This window comes from Eleutherodactylus coqui, chromosome 1, assembly GCF_035609145.1.
Source record: "Eleutherodactylus coqui strain aEleCoq1 chromosome 1, aEleCoq1.hap1, whole genome shotgun sequence".
Classification (NCBI taxonomy): domain Eukaryota; kingdom Metazoa; phylum Chordata; class Amphibia; order Anura; family Eleutherodactylidae; genus Eleutherodactylus; species Eleutherodactylus coqui.
In genome coordinates, this window is record NC_089837.1 from 192,892,582 (window position 1) to 192,909,916 (window position 17,335).

The 17,335-nt window shown below is 42.4% G+C and overlaps 1 protein-coding gene across 1 annotated transcript; it reads left to right on the forward strand.

Annotated features, from left to right (window-relative positions):
- Nucleotides 1–3,405: 3,405 nt before the first annotated feature.
- PRSS35 (serine protease 35) lies at nucleotides 3,406–12,686 on the forward strand. The gene is made up of 2 exons (XM_066604991.1): nucleotides 3,406–3,657; nucleotides 6,403–12,686. Exons 1-2 carry the CDS (start codon nucleotides 3,629–3,631, stop codon nucleotides 7,661–7,663), a joined length of 1,290 nt encoding a protein of 429 aa, XP_066461088.1. The 5' UTR covers nucleotides 3,406–3,628; the 3' UTR covers nucleotides 7,664–12,686.
- Nucleotides 12,687–17,335: the final 4,649 nt, after the last annotated feature.

The window sequence follows — 17,335 nt, forward strand, 5'->3', positions numbered from 1 at the left end:
CTGCAAAATCTGCACCCAAATCCACAACAAATCAGCGACGTGTGAACGCATCCTTAGGGTGCATTCAGACGACCGTATATCGTCTGGGTTTTCACGCCCGGCCGATATACGGCGTCTCTCTCTGCAGGGGGAGGAGGCTGGAAGAGCCAGGACCAGTGCTCTGAGCTCCTGCCCACTCTCTGCCTCCTCTCCACCCCCCTGCACTATTTTCAATGAGGAGAAGCTTAGCCCTGCCCCCGTTCCGCCTCCTCTCATTGCAAATAGTGCAGAGGGGCAGAGAGGAGGTGGAGAGGAGGCAGAGAGGGGGCGTGAGCTCAGAGCACCGCTCCCAGCTCTTCCAGCCTCCTCCCCCTGCAGAGAGAGATGCCGTATATCGGCTGGGCGTGAAAACCCAGCCAATATACGGTCGTCTGAATGCGCCCTAAGTCTCAACATCAAACAACAGGTGAGGTCTGGAGTCTCACACACCTTGAATTATCATCTTGGCAGTTTTAATCACAGACTGATATTTCAATTCATCAGAATGCTAATAAGCAATGAAGTTTCTTAAAAGTGCCTGCTTGGAGTGCCCTCTTATTACAGCACTCTTTAGTATGAGCCTGTATTGCACATACGCATTTAATCAGTGCTTGAACGTTTTAACTTGCTTTTGCTTGTTTTTTTGATGATGGTGAATAGCCCCCATTGTGATTGCCCAAAAGTCTTGCATGCCAAGGATTTACAAGCCAGCTTCTCTTGTAGAATGCCCTTGCTGTGCTGCACATTATCAAAGACTTGTGGGTTTATCACAAAAATAAATAAATGTTCATGTCTTGGAACGCTGCAGAAAGGAAAGTGAGTAGATGTTTAGTAATAAATGTATTCGTGTTGTTCTATGCACAGATGCTACTTGGGTGGAGATCACTGGACCATGCATGGTCTCCTGTGTAATTACAGGGAGACATACAATTTACAGCAAGGAAAAATAGGTTAACATATAACCTTTGATCTTTATACCAGGGAGATACTTTGAAACACTGTCACAGTAATGTAATTACCCTGTACTTAACAAGACCAGAGTTTGGAAACGTATGCTTGACTCTCGTATGATAAACTGGTGATTCCTTGAAAAACCAAAGAAACCTAGAATAGATCGTAGGAAATTCTGCCATTAGTTATGGAAATACATGAACATGGAAAGAAATAAGATGCTCTGTAGTTAGAAACCTTACCAGTGGCGTAGCTATAGGGGCCACAGTTGCGGCCCAGCTCCTAAGCCAGAGGGGCCCAGAGGCCCCCCTTGCCATTGTAGCACAGCACCTGTGAAAAAGGCCTCCAACGCACGGCTCCTGTCCCGCATTTCAATTCTGGGCTGTTATCTGCACATAGGTTATCATATATTTTTGTTCCCGCTACCACGCCTGCTGCTAAGCACCAACAGTTCCCCCAGCAATATGTTCTCAGTGTAGGACGAGCTGGTGAAGGAGTTGGGTGCTTAGCAGCAATAAGAGTCCTGGAACTAGAAGATGTGGTAACATCCATGCAGATAACAGTGCAAAGTTGCGATACACGGGGGAGATATGGACTGTGCCACCTATTGGAATGCAGCATTCCTTCAAGCCAAAGTCAGACTTTTTATACAAGCCTTGTATTTATTCCTGGTCATTGTTACAAGGCTTGTATAAAAAGTCTGACTTTGGCTTGAAGGAATGCTGCCTTCCAATAGGTGGCACTGTGGAGGATTTATTCCATTTCCCTTATTTCCAGAACATTTATGTCAGTCAGGCTTGTCATAAGTGTCAAAGCAGTGGGGATTCAGGAATGAAGACCACCTCTGATGTCCCTTTATGTTGGAGTTCTTCCTCCACTAATGAAGCAGGTTTATTTTTGAGAAGTCCATCATATTATAGCTGACCTTTGCTGTCAAGAATCCACTTCTGTAGCTCATTCTGTCCAGGCTATGTATTTTGCACCTTTCTCCTGGCCTCCAGGTCACATGACCGGCACTCTGATAACATCCTGTGTCCTGCAGTTAATTGAAGAGAGGAGCAGAATACATAGCTTGTACAGTGCAAGCTACAAAACGGGATTTTTAACGTACCATTTGCAATTAAACCTTCTCAAGAATTGTGGGGTCCCAGTTTTCAGACACATGCAGTATATAACATGTCTTTCTGATGCGACAGAAATGTTAGTTCTTGGAACTTTCTATTTAATGTACTGAAGAGCATCTGTCATATCTGAGGAGGGGACACAATGTATTGACTTTAAAAATGTTGTGTTTGAGCTGCTGGTACAGGGTGACCATGAGTGTCTCCCATCAGTGACACAAGACAATTAAATTAATGATTAGAAAATAGAAAAAGCAAGCACCCACAAATAGTAATGCAAAAAATTAAATTTTTTATTGTGCAACTTCAGAAAATGCAACGTTTCGGGTCAGTGACCCTTTCTCAACCTAAATCTAGAAGCGTCATGGTATAGGCTGTGAAAAAATATCCCAATTGGGAGTGGGCAAGAATATATGTCATGGGGAACAAATTTAGCTTGAAAAAGGGTCGGTGACCCAAAAACATTGCATTTTCTTGAGTTGCACAATAAAAATTTTACATTGTTTGCATTATTATTTGCAGGTTTTCGCTTTTCTTTAAATTTTCTATAAAATACAAAGCTAGTGACCATGTGGCTTTCAGCTGACCACCATATTCACACTTCATCTGGGGTTGTGCTGCCTTGCTCTTCTGTTGCACAATACAGATATTGTCAAGTAGTTGCAAGATCTTTAAAATGATAACATTGCTTTGACATTATGTTTCTGTTTACATTCATACTCAATCGCATTTAGGGTGGTTTCACATCTGCAATCGGGGTTCTGCTTTCCTGCTTTATTCTGGGAGCAGGACAAGGGAATCCTCGCGGCTGAACAACTCTGTCTCTGGACAGAACTGAACAGCGCCGGGCGGATCCCATTGACTAGAATGGTGTCCATCCACATTCCAGCCAGCTGCCTGGCTTTTGGACGGAAAAAAAACACTCCATGCAGCGCTTTTTCCTTGTGTATTCTGAGGCGGATCTGTGACAGAAGTTTCTATCGCAGATAATAAACCGGCCCAACTACGATTTCCTAAATTATATTATACTGGTTATGTATACCTTCCTCTAAGAACTAGGATCCCGAGGAAAACATCATGGCTGGCCTCATTAATACCAGACAATCGGTGTGCTAAATCAGCTGGAATATGAAGATGAGCAATCTAGTAATGTGCATGATCCCTGATGAGAGAACTCAACATCTGAATCTCCAGATCAAATTCTGCTTACATAAGATTAGTGCTCTCCAGCGCCCCCTGCCTGCAGCAAGGACCAGTGCACAATCCAGTTATAAAGAGGGCTGTGCACTTCGCTGGTACCTTCATTTCACCTCCTAGAAGTGCCTTATCCTCAAATGTCTCCTTGTATCCTGAGAGAGGAGGCTCAGCACTGCCCTGTTCCTCCCAAGCCCCCACTTTCTGCCTGCCCTCCTCTTGCCCAGTGCATTGTATGTCCCTCCCCTCTTCTGCATGGGCTGGAGGTGCACTGAATACTGCTACTACCTCCAAAATTGGACCTCAGTGTCAGCAGAGAGTGGGAATGAGGAGCTGCTTGCCTAATGTCTGGAGTTCACCTATTCATCACTAGGTAAGACTTGACCAACATATCTGAATGTTGCCATATCATCTCACCTGTCCCATTTTACATATATGAGGTCACCTGAGTGCAAAATACAAGTTTGAATGGAGTGTGATGTCCTGAGCCCCTTGCTGAATAACTGAAGGATGCTAATATGACAGATTACAGTTTATCTTGGAGCAGACTTTGCAGGAAATCTGCAAACAAAATCCAGACACACTACAGCAGTCTATATGCTGTGTATGTGTCTACATCTGGACATGTCTATATAGAACTATATGTGGGACCTTTGTGATATAGAAGTTACAGCATGATACTGATTACAATTTGCTGAGCATTGCACTAAATGTATTATTATTATTATTATTGAAAGCTTGGCTGTGGGAACACAAGTACAATATGTGCAGAACAAAGTAGCTCAGCACTGCTTTTCTTACCACATGTCTGCTGTAAATGCATTATATTATTGGAGTCCTGTATTCTGTAATCAATGAGCTGGAAACAAATCAGTCTTGTAGTTTTAGGATACGACCCAAAAATGTGGTTGCCATATTAATTTCTCTATTTCTTATCCTCTCCCTACTAATTGCTGGAATTAAATCATAAATCCTCCCTGGAAAAGGCTCTGCAACATATTAAATCAGAATTGTACACTGGGGGCTTAGTCAAGACTAGGAGGGGCAGGCAAAGTTTTATTTTAGGGCTCCAACATACAGATAAAATGTGTAATACAGTAATGATATATATATATATATATATATATATATATATATATATATATATATATATATACAGAATAGAGAATACATAGAATGACCAGTGACTGCTAAACTAGAACACTGGTAGAGATCCAGCAAATTCACCATTGTCTCTTTCTGTTTGCACCCCTTAGTAGACAGGAGATCATTAGACAGTAATCAAGTGTCTCTTTTAGTCCCTACTTTTGGCCCTAACTAATATAGGCTTAGTTCGTGAATCTACTGATTGTACTGATATGCAATACTTATGATTTTGTATACCCAGATACATTTTGCTAATTTTGAAGTAGTCTGAAAGATGATAGTCCGCTGAGGACTATTTACGTGGCTGGTAGAGTGGACCTAAAGTACTCCTCTTGGACTAAGGAAAATGTTCAGGGGGGGGGGGGGATAATTAATTAGAGCTGTTTATGAATCAAGTTCATGGTATTGATATACTGTACTGAAAACTTGTGCCAAGTTACCTGTTCCCTTTCTTATTCTTTCCTGCCACCTACTGGATGTAGTGAGCATTACACACTGAGAAAGACCATTGCTCATATAGGCACTAACACTATTCTTCAGCAGTGTAAAAAGGAAGAATATATGGGCTTTTTACTCCATGCATCCAAAGTAGATAACAAGACACAAGCGCTATGAGGAACATGAGACCTTTATCTTCAGAATATTCCAATATCCCCTGTTTTTAGTTAGAAATCTTCAACTATGGCTAGCTGGGCTACAGTACAATGTATGTACTTGTGGAAGTGCACTACAGCAGTGTGCACATCCCTTCATATAGGCATATAGTTCCTTAATTCATATTAGGTGACACCGTATTTTCTTTGCTACAATTGTATTCTTCTTTTACTTAAATTACATGCAACGATAATCATATTTAATTTTATAGTTCATGCATATTACAATAATGAAGAAAGCCAGTGATAGATGATATCTCTGACAACCTGGGAGGGAAATACTTGGTATTTACATGTAAGTGAGACAAGTCTGGAATATTTCACCAGGTCTGGCTAACATTACTTAGATTCAAGTCACAAGCATGATCTACACAAAGACAGACACTGCCTTGTGTGACTCATTGTGGATCAAAGTCCTGTTGACTTGTGATCACGTTTTGGTAAAAAATCATGTAGGTGCCATTGCCGGTAGTTTGCCATTATATGCTTTGATACATATATTTGCATAGAGACCTAAAACCACTTATTAAAACATGAGATTAGATTTAACGAGACCCATTTCATTCCTATGAAGTTTAAGGCTAGAATTTAATGGTTTGGACTTTGTATGATTGGGTATATATGACACGATTTTCCATTGCTAGATACTTAAGTTGTGCACGTAATGGAGTACTGCTATAAAGAAATCTGCACTTCACTTAACTGGGTGCATGTAACCCCATCTAATGGAGTGTGCAGACGGTTCCATAAGGTCAACCCTTCACCTTCAGAATTTTCGAGTATTAAGCATGTATGACTTTTACACTGATTTACAGTGTGACTTCTCTGGTATATATGTTATTATAACTAACAGTATATGTGCTACATGTATCTATGGTGTGTTTACTAATAAGCATACAATAGTAATCATGCAGAGGGCATTAGAAAATGAGCATATCTACTGGATAGCATAATATTTCTGTGTATTCAAAATAAATGTTACCATAAGTCATGTTAAAGAACATTATATTCTGCGCTGGAACTTCCATTCGGAAGTTCTGTTGCAGATCCGGTACAAAATAGCAGAAGCAATAAAGCTGCATGCAGCGCTTTTTCTTATAATAAAATGATGGGCAGCTGAGCGAAAACCAAATGGACCCCATAATAGTCAATGGGGTCTGTTCGGCGCTGTTGGGTTCTGTCATAAGACGGACCGATTCAACCAGGGGATTCCCCTTATCTGCTACCCGAAAGGAAGACTGAATCCCTGCCGCTGATGTGAAAGCAGCCTTAGTATATTCTGTAAATGATTACTTTTGACGTATTATTTATTTTTCCAGGCCAAGACAATTGGGCAGAATGCATCACTTACATCTTGTACTCCTCCTGCTCTCTACTCTAATGCCAAGTATCAGCAAGGCAGATGATGATAGTCAAGAGGACTACGGTTGGCAGATCAAAGCAATACCTCACATTGTTAATTCAGATGTTGTCCAGCTCAGTAGTCCAACGTTTCAAGCAGAACCAGTACAGGAACTTCATGGAACCTGCGGGATTGAATGTCAGAAGAACTTACCACCACCAAGTCAAGATGACCTGGAAAACTACCTTTCCTATGAGACAATGTTTGACAATGGTACACGGATCATGACGAAAGTAAAGTTTCAACTGCCTGTCAGGTTTAATCAAACCAGTCGATCAGTAAAACAAACCTTGCGAAAAAAGAGGCAGGTTTATGGTACTGACAGTAGGTTCAGCATATCTGACAAGCATTTCATGACCAACTATCCTTTTAGTACTGCAGTTAAGCTGTCTTCTGGCTGCAGTGGCATTCTTATTTCACCCAAACATGTGTTAACAGCAGCCCATTGCATACATGATGGCACAGATTACATCAAGAATACCAAAAAGCTGCGAGTTGGAATCCTTAAAATCAGAACAAAAAGGGGAGGCAGAAGACGTAAGGGTGCCAAGAAAAACAGAGAAAGCACACCTACAGATGAAGATGGTACAACAAAGGGGGGTAAAAGAAAACAGAGAAAATCCGTACAAAAAAGGGCAGCAGCAGAAGACAAAGAAAGAACACAGGCTGGAAAGCCTTCCTTCCAGTGGACAAGAGTGAAAGCCATACAGATCCCTAAAGGCTGGTTTAAGGAAGTATCAAAAAACATGAGCCTGGACTATGATTATGCAGTTCTGGAACTAAAGCGCTCACAGAAAAAGAACTACATGGAGCTTGGAACAAGTCCTGAGATCAATAAGATGCCTGGCAGTAGAGTGCACTTCTCTGGATTTGACAATGACAGACCAGGACAGTTAGTCTACCGTTTTTGCAGTGTGTCAGTGGAATCTAATGAACTCTTTTATCAGTACTGTGATGCAGAACCTGGCTCTAGTGGTTCTGGTATTTACATCCGTGTTAAGGAACCCAACAAGAAAAAGTGGAAGCGGAAAATCATTGCAATCTATTCAGGCCACCAGTGGGTGGATGTTGGTCCTGAACAGCAGGATTACAATGTAGCTGTAAGAATTACTCCACTTAAATATGCGCAGATATGTCTCTGGATACATGGCGACAATGCTGATTGTTCTCAAGGGTGAACCTTTTTTTAAATATCACTTACCTGAAACTCGTGGAAGGAAAGTTCCAGAGAAAGATTTTTTTTTGTAGAGCTTTGAAGGGAAAATGCAGATTTTTAGAACATGCACTATCAATGGCAAATTCTAGTGCTCGTCTTAATTGTTCTAACAAAGCACCCATGAAGGTAATATTGGAAGCTGGAGAAGAAACAGCGCCACCTTAATGAAAAAAGGGAATTCTGTAATGTAGATATTTATTGGAACAGATCAGCAGCTCTGCTGTAGATATAGAGAACTCAGGACTACCCTTAACTATGCAAATTTGTTTGACAAAATTTACAAAAGTGCTTTCTTTCATAGAATTGGAACATCACTTTGCACTGTAACTTTTTGTTTCACCTTGGTAGCGGTCAATCAAAGCAACACACATTGGCATGAAGAGCACATGTAATGGCTTGGCTTGTTCCTGGGCACAAACAGCATATGGCAAAATAAATGAATGCACATTATTTTGTACTGGCCCATGCTGAATATGACAGGGCAGCCTTTGTATGGGTTATTGCCACCTTAAATAAGCAATGGGTACATGAAGTTTGCATATACTTGTATGAACATGTGTGTGCACACCTCATGATAAGCCTAGCTAGCTTAATAAATGGAAGAATACACACACAGCCGTCTGAAAACAGTCACATTTTCAGACCGCGTGCAGACTACACCGTGAGGGAGTATGAAAAATACACCAGCAGGTCGTCGTCACCTCCACGAACAGCACCATAACGTATTTATGGTGCTGTTCCAAGGTGATAGGTTCCCTTTAAAAGTATTCCTTGTCATGTGATTGGCTCTTGTATTCCTCACTGCCAGACTTAAGATTTGGGCCCTAAGTAAAATTGCCCATTATGTCCATGCCATGTGTTGTTGGCCTGGTAACAGCAGCAACAGTAGGTAAACTTTTCATAACTCATTGTGACTAGCGAAGAAGCTTTGTAAGAGGGTGAGTTAAAAATAATTTGCACTTCACTTATATTAAAACTTCTGTTGGCCACACTGTTTTATCAACGCATTCCGATGTAGGTCACTGTCTCGCCAGTCACTGCAATGCAGGTTTAAATGTGCTACGTCAGTTAATTTGTGACTAAAGTGCAAGAAAAACTGGCTGCCCCACTTGTGATTTGCATGAAACAAGAGCATGTGTTTTTTGTGATTTTTCAAGGGCCAGTACTGGAACATTATCAGGAAAAAGGTTCAACAATCAACAGTTCTCACTACAGTGAGATGCTCACAGAAGAGCTGAAGCCTAACATTTAAACAGAATGCAGGGGACTGCTATCCAAGGGTGTTGTGTTGTTGCATGACAATACATGTCTGCACATTGTTGCCCATACTGTTGACATTCTCCAAAAACTTTGTTTTGAGGTGTTAAAGCATCCTCCCTATAGTCTTGATGTTGCTTCATCAGACTATTACCTGTTTGGTTCGCTGAAAGAAGCTTAAGAGGACAAAGATTCACGTCTGATAAAGACAGCGGTGCATTCGTTACTTGCAGCTCAGTCTGAGGCTGCCTTCACACGGGCGAGAAAATGGTGCAAGATTTGTGCGTTGCGAGATGCACAAATCTCGCACAAATATGAACCCTATTCTTTTGAATTGGATCATACACATGAGCTATATTTTCCTGCATGGCACCTCGATGTGATGTGACGCAGGAAACAAATCGCAGCATGTCCTATCTTCTGCGTACTCTTGCATTGCAGTGCCCATTGTTCACAATGGAGCCGGCAGCAGCATCGCACCACATGCTAGGTGTACGCGGTGTGAGGTCTACCATTGCAAACAATGGGAGAAACTCTGTGATCCTCCGCTGTGGCTGTCAGCTGCAGTGGAGGATCGCTACAGCCCTGAAGTGATGCGAGGCTGTTTTGGCGTGAAAACGCCTTGCATCTGCGAGAAATTCACATGGTGAGGAGCACGATGTGGGGCCATGATTCTCAGCCCCATATTGCATTCGACAGTGTAAAGTTAGCCTAAAACATCTTTTAATGTGGGAATATGAAAGTTTGTTGATAGATGGACAAAGTATATTGAAAAGCAGAGAGATTATGTTGAAAAGTTACGTATTCGTCTTTTCTGAAAGCTGATTAAAATAAATTCTACAGCTAAAGTGCGGATATTTTTTGACTCACCCGTGTTTTTTATTTAAAAAAAAGTTCTTCTTTCTCTGCCTATGAGCCTTTTCTTCCCCTCCTTCTGCACTGATGATTCACTCTGAATGTACCAATAAGATCAGTACACAGATGTCTGCACACAAACAGATCAGATTACAGCTGCAGCCCATAGAAGTCTATGGAGAGGAAGAGGAAGGGGGAGTTGTTGCAGAAAGACAAACAGAAAGAGACACATTTACTTCTATGGTATGAGCGGCAGCTGTAATCTGATCTGTCCCTGTAACAACTTTAGTTTAGTGGCTCATAAGTGGAGAAAGAAGCATTTTTCTAAAATAAGATATTACAAAGTTTCTTTCATTTGCTTGTCATATTGATTTATGAAAAAAAAGGTTTAAAAGTTTAGTGCATAAGTTTATTTAGTGCCAAAGAGCCACTTTGCTTGTATTGGCATGAAGAAAAGTGGCTGCCCACATGGATCATATGTAGTAGATGACTGACCATAGAGAAGAGTTCTCAGTCCAATGCAACAGATTTCTCATTTGTCTCTTTTTGGGAATTGCTGTATGCCTGGGAGAGCGTACACACACCATGCAGTGTACACAGGACAAACTATCAGTACACAAAGTAAGTACAATTGTTTAGGGCACAATTCAATTACTTGCTTCTTTAAGGATGCCTATCAGAAGAATATTTCTGTACATTATTTTTTTTGTACCTTATTTCAATGCCAAGATATACTCATCTGAAGTTTCAAAAAGGTGAAGAGAATCTGGTTTTGACATTTCTGACTTTTGTCAGCTGTGGTGTTGTCATAAAGACCTTGTGTGGATACAGTTTACAACATACTTCAGCGTGACTGCTAAACTTCCTCCCTATTCTCTCCTCCCCTCTGGCTGGTTCCAATGGGAGGGGGCGGGACGGGTGCAGAGCTCCACCCTCGTCCCATCCCTTGTCCGCAGCCAGCAATAGGAGGAGGTGGAACAGGGTAGCGCTTAGCTCCGTCTCTGTCCCGACCCCTCCAATTGGAATCAGCCAATCAGGGGAGGAGAAAAGAGGTGAGCCGGCAAGGGGGAGGGAAGGGGAAGGCTCAAAGGTATGGCAGCCTCGTCGTATATGCGCTGGGACCCATGCAGTGTGAACGGGCGCACAAACTTTAGATTTGTACGCCCGTTCACAAGCTTTTACGCCCCAGATGGTAGTGTATATAGGCCGGCAAAGGACACCCCAGAATAGATAGCTGTTTTGTTATTACAAAGCTATTGACTCCAGTCGTGCCCTAACAGCCTGGGAGTTGTAGTTCTGCAACAGCTGGACAGCCTCAGCTTGGAATCCTGCTTGTTTTTAAGACAGTATATATGTTATAAATATACTATGTTTTACATAACTTCAGACCGACTCTTTAGGGTATCTAACATTCAAGTAGCTGTTTTTGCAAGTACTACCACAGGCACATGGTTGTATTCCATGGACAGCACACAGCCCCATTATAGTGTATACGGCTCTCCACATACGCGATTTCTCACACGGAGCAATGGGTTGCCCAAAAAACTCATGGCATATCCTATACCCATCCGTTTTCACAGACATGCAATCTCTGTGAACACACAATGTCCATGAATATCGTACTGTCCGATGTGAAGCCGGATGCAACTCGCATAACAGATTCCACTCATTACATTGAGATTTATTAAATCTGCACTGAAATGTCCACAACAAATGGAGCATGCTGTGGATTCGAAAATCCATACCATGACTTGAATCCACAGCTGATTTCTTTCCCACTGATGCTGAATAGGGTTTTACAATGCCCATTCATTAACATTGGGATGAACTTAATGCAGAGAAATCCCACAGCCAGTACATGATTGTATAACCAGCCTTTAGAGCCGCGGTTGGGTCAGGACTTGCGGCTTTACAGGTCCACCCGTATTATGCTCATTTAAAACTGGTCGTAGGTCAAGCTCTGATGTGGCAGGTCTGACACAGATTTTCAGTATAATGCATGTGGATTAGGTTTTTAATATTCCATCAACACGCAGCAGGAAAATTTGCATAGTATTCAGAGTATGCAGCAGTTCTCCACCACTCCTGGCCTCGGCCTTACATCTGTGTAGACTTATTGCTTAAACAAAATAATCCTATCACACTGACACTGGCGTATGTTGTAACAAGTTGCTATATCAGGGACTATTGCGCTCTCTATTAGTTTGCATGGAACTGGAATGTGCATATATCTATATGTCCTTAGCCATTCAGTGAATAATTTAAAGGGCTTGTGCTGGGTTATAAAACTATCCACAGAACATAGGATGGCTTTATAAGCATGGGGGTCCGATCACTGGGATACAAACTGATGCGAAGGACAGGGGTCCTTGCATGAATGGAACACAGGTTGTACATGCGCATTGCCACTCAATGAGAGCATTGGAAATTTCCAAGTACAAGCGGGTGGCAATCTCTGACACAACCGCTGAAATGAACAAAGCGGCACCACACATGTGCGACCTCCGTTCCATTCAGACGGGGACCTGCTGGATCCCCATGCTCGCGATCAGATGGAGTGCCAGCAGTTGTAGCCCATCCATCATGAAGTTATCCCCTGTTCTGTGGATAACTGTATAACTTGGCAAAACCCATTTGATTAATGAAGAAATAAGAAGAGTACTTTGCAGCAGTATGATTTTCAGACTAACGATGCCATGCTTGGCGGTTTTACCATATATGAATTGACTGTTGGTTTCACTGATGGTTTGTCCAAGAGCTTTACATGGTGCATAACCAGGGAACATATACATTAAGGTATTTAACATATACTGTAAGGAATGGTTATGGTGCTAATTATATTCAGCCATTCATTAAAGATATTTTCAGTAACAGATGGAGCTCATTTAATTTCCTACACCATCTAGCTTCTACCACATTCTGATGAAAATGACAGTGGAAAGAGCTGATATGTAATGTGTGATAACAGGTGACATTTACATCTATGTTGGAGGCTTCATTCCGAACTTCCAGCACAGATCCAACATGAACTCCCCAGCAAAATAGTGCCACGTGCTGCTCTATTTGGTCTGGGAAGATACTGGACAGACTCCGTTATAGTCAATGGGTCTGTTTGGCACCATTTGATTCCATGACAAGACAAATCCGTTTTACTGCTCCCATAATGCAACAGGAATATGAAAACCTGAACAAAGATGTGAATATAAATTTAACATGCATGGCATCCTTGGCTTCAGGGAAATTAATACTCTTAAGCCCTTTCAGATGGCAATATTTGGAAGCCAAGACCAGGTATGGAAGTTACAGTGAAAACGTATAATGGAAAGATTTGCATCTCTTCTGTATCTTGGACCCACTCCTGGTTATGGCTGTTTGAATGGGGCCTACATAATGGGGCATACATTCTATGACTACATGTTAATGTGTTTATAGGTTGGTTGGGTTCTTCATTACGTGCAGCTGGAACATCTGGCTTTATTTAAAGTATTACATTTTCAGCATATAAATGTTATTCTTTGCATAATGAAAAATTCTGCAGTCTTCCAATACACCTTTCTGTATCCATCCCTCATGGATAGCAAGATCTCTGCTGAATAGATTTTGGAAAATTGTAGAACTTTTCATTATACAATGAATAACATTTGCTAAAATTGAGTTTGTGGGAGAGATTCCTAAGGTGAAAACTTTTTAATGAAGACCTGTCTCATGCAAGGGGGGCATCTTGCATAGCTTTGCAGCCAAGGCCCCACTGACCCCATCACCGTGCTTCTTTTCTCCCAAATCCTACGTATGGACTGTATTTAGATTCAACTCCCAGTGCTGTGAATGTGTGGGCGGTCCCCATAATGCACTATCTATTGGCATCAGATTTGATTGACAGTAGGCCATGACATGACAGATCCTCTTTAAAGGGATACTGTCAGGTATTTTTACTGTTTTCGTTTAGGGCAGCATAAAATAGTGACAGGCACACTGATTCCAGCGGTCTGCCACTTATGGGGCAAGGTTGGGTGGTTTTCTCGCACCCAGTCAAGTGACAGCTCACTGCATGACAGAGGTCTGGTTTTATGTGGCGCCTGGCTTGAAGTCGGCCTAGCGTTTTCATGAGGTGCCATTCACCCCATCCACCGTGATTGACATTTTCCTCAGTGTACTGTGTGTTAGCCAAAAAAATATCAATTATGGTGGGTGGGCAGAGCGAAACATATCTCATGAATATGTCCAGACCTGCCATTCTTCTGGTTATTACACTGCATCCTGAAACAAATGTAAATCATGGTAGGTGGGCAGAGGAAGCTGTGGAAGCCCCTTGCCTGTGTAAATGCAAGAAAACTTCACAAAATTGCCTAATAAGTGTCAGACTGTTGGAATTGCCATATACTCAATGGGGGCAGCATGGAATACCTGACAGCTTCCCTTTAAAGCTTTTTTACCACAACCTAAAATTGCTTCGCAACCACTCTATACTTCGTGGTTGCTGCTGACCAGGACATGTGACTGCTGCAGCCAATCACTGACCACAACAGTGACCTTCTATAGCCAGTGATTGGCTGCAGCAGTCACATGTCCTGGTCAGCAGCAACCAGGAAGTACAGAGTGGCTGTGAAGCAATTGTAGGTTGTGGGAAACCCCTTTAAGGGCATGCTCAAATGTTGCAGATACTCTGCCGCAGAAAATCCCAAGCAGATCCACATCAAATGGTACAGATATGCTGTGGATTTCACCCTGTTATTTAAGGATGTGAAGTTTGCATTGAAAAACCACAGCATAAATTGACATGCTGCAGATTTAAGATGCACAGCAGGGTTCAATTTATGCTGCAGAATTTCTCCATAGTTTGTGGATGATATACGCTTCCATCTAAACAGTCCCCCCTTCCCTCCCCCTCACTGGCTCTCTGCCTCTTTCCTCCCCTCAGGCTGTTTGCAATGGGAGTGGTTGGGATGGGGGCGGAGCTATATTCCCGCCCCCTCCCCACAGCCAGCAATGGGAGTGGGCGGGACAGAGCGAAGCTTATCTTCGCCCCCTCCCATTGCAAACTCCAGAGTGGAGGAGAGAGGCAGAGAGCCAGTGAAGGGAGGGAAGGGGGGAACTGCTCAGATGTAAGCGTATATTGGCCGGCCATGAAAACGTCGGCCGATATATGCTCATGTAAATAAGCCCTTAGGCCTCATGTCCACGGGCAAAAGAAGAATTAAAATCCGCAGCGGATTTTAACTCTTCTCCTGCCCGTGGATCCGCACCCCATAGGGATGCATTGACCATGCGCGGGTAGATAAATACCCGCGGATGGTCAATAAAAGTGATTTTAAAAAAAATGGAGCATGAAAAAATCTGGACCATGCTCCATTTTCATGCGGGTCTCCCGCGGGGACGGCTCCCGCAGGCTTCTATTAAGGGCCTATGGAAGCCGTCCAGATCCGCGGGAGACCTAAAATAAGAATAAACTTACCCGCAGCGGGCCAGGAGGGTCTTCTCTTCCTCACGGCCGGATCTTTCTTGCTTCGGCTCGGCGGATGTGCCCGGCGTGCTGAGTTAATCCGCCGGCCGAAAAAGAAGATCCGGCCGTGAGGAAGAGAAGACCCTCCTGGCCCGCTGCGGGTGAGTTAATTCTTTTAAATTCCTATTTTAAGCGCTCATGTCCGCGGGGCAGGAGGGACCCGCTGCAGATTCTCCATGGAGAATCCGTAGTGGGCCTGATTTCCCCGTGGACATGAGGCCTTAGGCTGTTTTTATGCAGGTGAGCACAATATCGGTCCGATACTGCACTTGTACTTTTCATTACAAGAAAATCACTCCATATCACTAAACGTGCCATTTTCACACGTGAAAATTGCATGGTTTTTCACTAGGAAAATTTTAAACATTGCATCACACTGATGAGGAGCAAACACCCCGAAACAGCAGTCTGTGCATTGATTCTGGCTTTGCTTTCAATTCCTGGTCATGGTATAGGCTTGTATAAAGAGTATAACATTGACTTGAAGGAATGCTGCCTTCCAATAGGTGGCGCTGCAGAAGTATTGTTCCAGCTCCCTTATTTGCATAAATTACCCATAGGAGCGTGAATGGCCTTTTAAGTCTTCTCACTCACTCACCATCTAGGTTCTCTCCCTAAGGAGTAGAGATAGCATTTCTGACCCACTTTATGAAGCTCACATGTGCATGCGAGTGCGATGTGATTTTTAACTCACCTATAGAAAATAATGGGTGAGTTGCTGCTAAATCACAAAAAAATAGAACATGCCGTGATTTTTCTATCTTGCAGCATCGCTGTGAGAGAAAATTGGACATGTAAGTAGATCCATTGAAAACAATGGGGTCTATTTCTGTGCGAGTTTTGTGCATCTTGCAATGCACAAAATGTGCATGATTTTCTTGCCCGTGTGAATACGACCTTAGAAAGAAAGCAAGAAGAGAGTTTTCTTTTAAAAAGAGGACAGCAAGAGCATGTTATACAACTTTGTTTCCCACTTTGCAACCATGACTTCTCCACCAGTCAGGCCACTAGGAGCATCTCTGTGCAGGAAGAATTAGCACTGCAGCCCCTAAGGATTGGTGGGAACGTAACAATATAGGATGGGAATCCAATTATGCAATTGAAAAATGGCTTTAACCCCATAGCAACATTTGACATACATGTACATTGGGAGCCAAAGCCCACTCCATACAGGGTGTATGTCAGGTCACCCAGCCACACCTGCCATGATCCAAGATAACTGAGAGAATAGCCATTACCATTTAGACACTGCTCTCAATGCTGAAAGTGGCATTTAAAGTGTACCTGCGTTATCAACAAGTTTTCTAAACTATAACAGGTTTTACCCACTCATTTGCTGCTTATTGCACCACTTCACGTTTTTCTGTTCATATTTTCAGGTAGTATTTTCCATTTTTCTGCTGTCCTGCTGTTTGCAATCCACTTTCAGGCAGGAGGCATGTCACAGGCCTAGCATTCTGCCAGTAGTTCACTGTACTGTACTTCCTTTCTCTCACATTCAATTCTGCATTGCACTACTGCTGGTTCAATCAGCAGGGAGGCAGTATCTTAATGCCAACCCCTCTGCTTTCCCAGGACAATTATATGAGTTATAAATTCAGAAACATTCTGACCAAACGGTTGTAAACCAAATGTAATGTTGTGACAGCAGAGACAGTGAATGTGGAGATTGTAGACACTGTGTAAACAGATCTATCAGACTTCTAAAGATAACCCCTCTTTCACAACTAAGAAAAATGTCCCAGCATCATAGTAACTACAGAAGCTCAATACAGGCAGTTGGTTGCATAGGAACTGAAAGAGAGACCTCTAGTGGCCATTCACACCTAATTTACAATTTTAAAACAACATTTTCATGTTTAATCTGTTTATTAAATTTTAAATATAACACACAAAAGGTAAACAGAAGTACAGTTCTATATTTTGAAGGCATGGCCTTGAATTCCACGGCAAGAATTGTACCAAATAGTTCTTTGTAACTTTTTCCAGCACTTCTCATAGTCCTTCCAATACTATAACAGC